Source organism: Dichomitus squalens (genome assembly GCF_000275845.1).
Source record: "Dichomitus squalens LYAD-421 SS1 unplaced genomic scaffold DICSQscaffold_244, whole genome shotgun sequence".
NCBI lineage: Eukaryota > Fungi > Basidiomycota > Agaricomycetes > Polyporales > Polyporaceae > Dichomitus > Dichomitus squalens.
In genome coordinates, this window is record NW_006767126.1 from 1 (window position 1) to 3,087 (window position 3,087).

A 3,087-nucleotide genomic window follows, 5' to 3' on the forward strand; every position below is an offset into this window, starting at 1 on the left:
CTTCCCCGTCCTCCCCCAGCTCCCCACCTGCATATATCCATCTCACCCCGCGCAACATGCCTCCTGGCGACGCTCCGGTCGTGATGATCCCGAAATCGGCACCTGGAATCGGTAATGGCAACATCACACCCTCCGTCATCAACGCCTGGGAACACGGATGCCTCCAATTCTTCCGCGACCGCAACATCACCGAAGAGGACAAGGTATTCAAGGCCTGCATGTATATCTCCCACGACATTATCCGCGACTGGTACCGCACCGACAGCTGCCGCTTCGATGGCATGGATTTCGACGAATTCCTCGCTGAGCTACGCGCGAATCACCTCCCCATGAACTGGGACGTCGACATCAAGACTCAGATCATGAATGCCAGACAGCGTGAGAACCAGACTTTCCTGGATTTTGTCTTGGGACTCGAGGTCCTCAACACCCAGTTACGCGCTTCCTCGTCTCGCTTCTCAACCGAGGGACTGCGACTCATCATCAAGACTCGCGTCTGCGACAGCCTCCGCCCGCTCATCCAGTCGGACGACATCCAAGCGATTCCGCTCGACCAATATGTCCGATGGAAATCGGCGTGTGCTCGTGCCGATGACCAACGCCGACGTCAAGTCGACGTCATCATGCAGATCCTTGCGGCCAACCCAGCTCCGGGCGGCCACCGTGGCAATCCTCCTGTCACCTCTGGCTCCTCGACCAAGGCTTCGCTCCCTCAGCTCACTGCAGTGGAGCGACAAATCTTGACGTCTAACAAGGGATGTTTCAAATGCCGACGTCTCAACGTCGTCAGCTCCACTCACATGTCCGGGAACTGCCCCAACGGTGCCCCGGACGGTGCCACGTACATTCCCCTCACCACCAAGTACCCGCACCTCACCACCCAAAGCCAAGCGTCCAAGGAAAATGTTCGCCCGAAGCGCATCATCGCCAGCGTGAACGAGGAGTCTCCAGAAGTCGAACCTACCACCATTGCCGCCATTGCCGCTGTAGGATCCTCTCCCTTGGCACACACCACAGGCATCCTCGGCACTGGTTCTGACTCTGACGAATCGTGCGTGCCCCCTCTTTTTGCCCCACAAACCTTTCTTCGTGCGCGCCTTGTGCCCGATCCCGATGCCCCCGTTTTTGACATGCTCATTGATGGCGGTGCTGGTCCAGTGTTGGTTAGGCGCGACATCGCTGTATCCATGGGAGTGCCGCTACGGCGGCTCCCCACTGCACATAGGCTGGGAGACGCATGGGGAAAGGTTTCGGAAGGCATGAGGAGTGAGGAATGGGTGAAGTTGAGAGTTCTTTTACTGGATTTTTCATGGTCGTCTCGCGTGTGTCGCGCTATCGTTGTCGATAATCTGTGTGCCCCTGTAATATTAGGCAAGACCTGGCTCGAATCAAACAGCATCGTTGAAGATCACGCCGCACACACGCTCCTCAACAGATCCACTGGTCGCGACCTCCTCTCTCCCCCTCCCCTTCCTACTCCGCCCCAGCGGACTCCACGTGAACGATGTTTGGATGCGCAGAACGTGCAGCGCGACGTCCTCTGCGACCTTTTGACACACACAGCCCCCCAGCGACTGGCTGCCGACACCACTGTTCCCGACGCCACCTCCCTCACTATCTCCGCTGTCCGCACACACGTTGAACGCCTCGCTCTCCTCGAGACCCTAGACCGTGAAAATACCGCCATGAAGACCACCTTCTCCGACCGGTTCCCTTCCGACATCCCCCACATCGATCAGCTCCCTTCCGACGTCCACCACCGCTTTATCCTGAAGGACACCAACTTAGTCATTGCGCGACGCCAATACGATTGTCCTAAGAAATACCGCGAAGTATGGAAGTCGCTCCTGGATGAACACATCGCTGCAGGACAGCTCCGAGAGTCGGACTCTCCGTACGCCTCCCCAGCATTCCTCATCCCGAAGTCTGACCCCACAGCGAAACCCCGATGGGTTAATGACTATCAAGCCCTCAACTCGAACACCGTTGCCGACATGCACCCGCTCCCTCGTGTTTCAGATATTCTCGCAGATTGCGCCAAGGGCAAAATCTGGGGAAAACTGGACATGACGAACTCATTCTTTCAGGCCCGCGTTCACCCAGACGACGTAAAGTATACCGCCGTCACAACCCCCTTTGGCCTCTTCGAATGGACGGTAATGCCGCAGGGTTGTCGCAACGCCCCGTCGACACATCAATGCTGAATGAACAAGGCCTTGCGACACCTCATCGGGACTGTCTGCCACGTTTACATTGACGATATTATCATTTGGTCCCAGACTCTCGAAGAGCACCGCCATAACGTACAGCGTGTCTTACAGGCACTTCGCGACGCGCATCTCTACTGCTCGGACAAGAAGACCCAGCTATTCCTTCTTGAGGTCAACTTCCTCGGTCACCACATCTCGGCTTGCGGTGTCGAACCTGACAAGCAGAAGATCGACAATATCCTCAACTGGCCCACACCACGCTCCGCAACAGCCGTCCGCGCTTTCCTTGGTCTTGTACGATATGTCGCCAGTTTTCTGCCCGATCTTGCTTCTCATTCTGTCGTGCTCACACCTCTCACATCTAAAGATGCGGAGAAGAGTTGGCCAGATTGGCAACCTGCACACCAGGATGATTTCGACGCCATCAAGAAGCTTGTCTGCAGCCACCGCTGTTACAGCGAAGCGTGTCAGCACTCAAGGGGTCGTGTGCAGGTTATGCACAATGAGGACGCAGACTGATGACAAGCTTAGCACACTGGTTCACTGGGGGTCTGGGGGTTCGAGGTCGCTAGGGGTCTAGGGAGTGAGAACGCTTGATTGGTACAAGAGGTCAAACTGGGGTGCCCAGTGCAAGACCTGTCCTTATATACTAAAGTACACGGTCGCTGACTAATCAGAGAACAATAGCGAATGGGGACAAAGGAGTCACGTGGTGTTGTGACCACGTAGTACAATGGCGAAAAGAACAATAGCAATGAGAACAATGGGGATATGAAGCATGGTGTTGGAACCATGGTAGGTACGAGTGTCCGGGTTGTGCCGTAAGAAGAGGGAATGCATGGTAGAGAGGATACGAGGAGAAAGGAAAGAAGAGACG

The 3,087-nt window shown here is 55.8% G+C and overlaps 1 protein-coding gene across 1 annotated transcript; it reads left to right on the top strand.

Annotated features, from left to right (window-relative positions):
- Positions 1-98: 98 nt before the first annotated feature.
- Positions 99-1,841, top strand: DICSQDRAFT_11825 (uncharacterized protein; the record flags this gene model as incomplete). The annotated part of the gene is made up of 2 exons (XM_007371754.1): positions 99-1,497; positions 1,564-1,841. Coding segments are annotated over 2 exons (1,677 nt in total), but the record flags the coding sequence as incomplete, so codon positions are not given.
- Between the last annotated feature and the right edge of the window lie 1,246 nt (positions 1,842-3,087).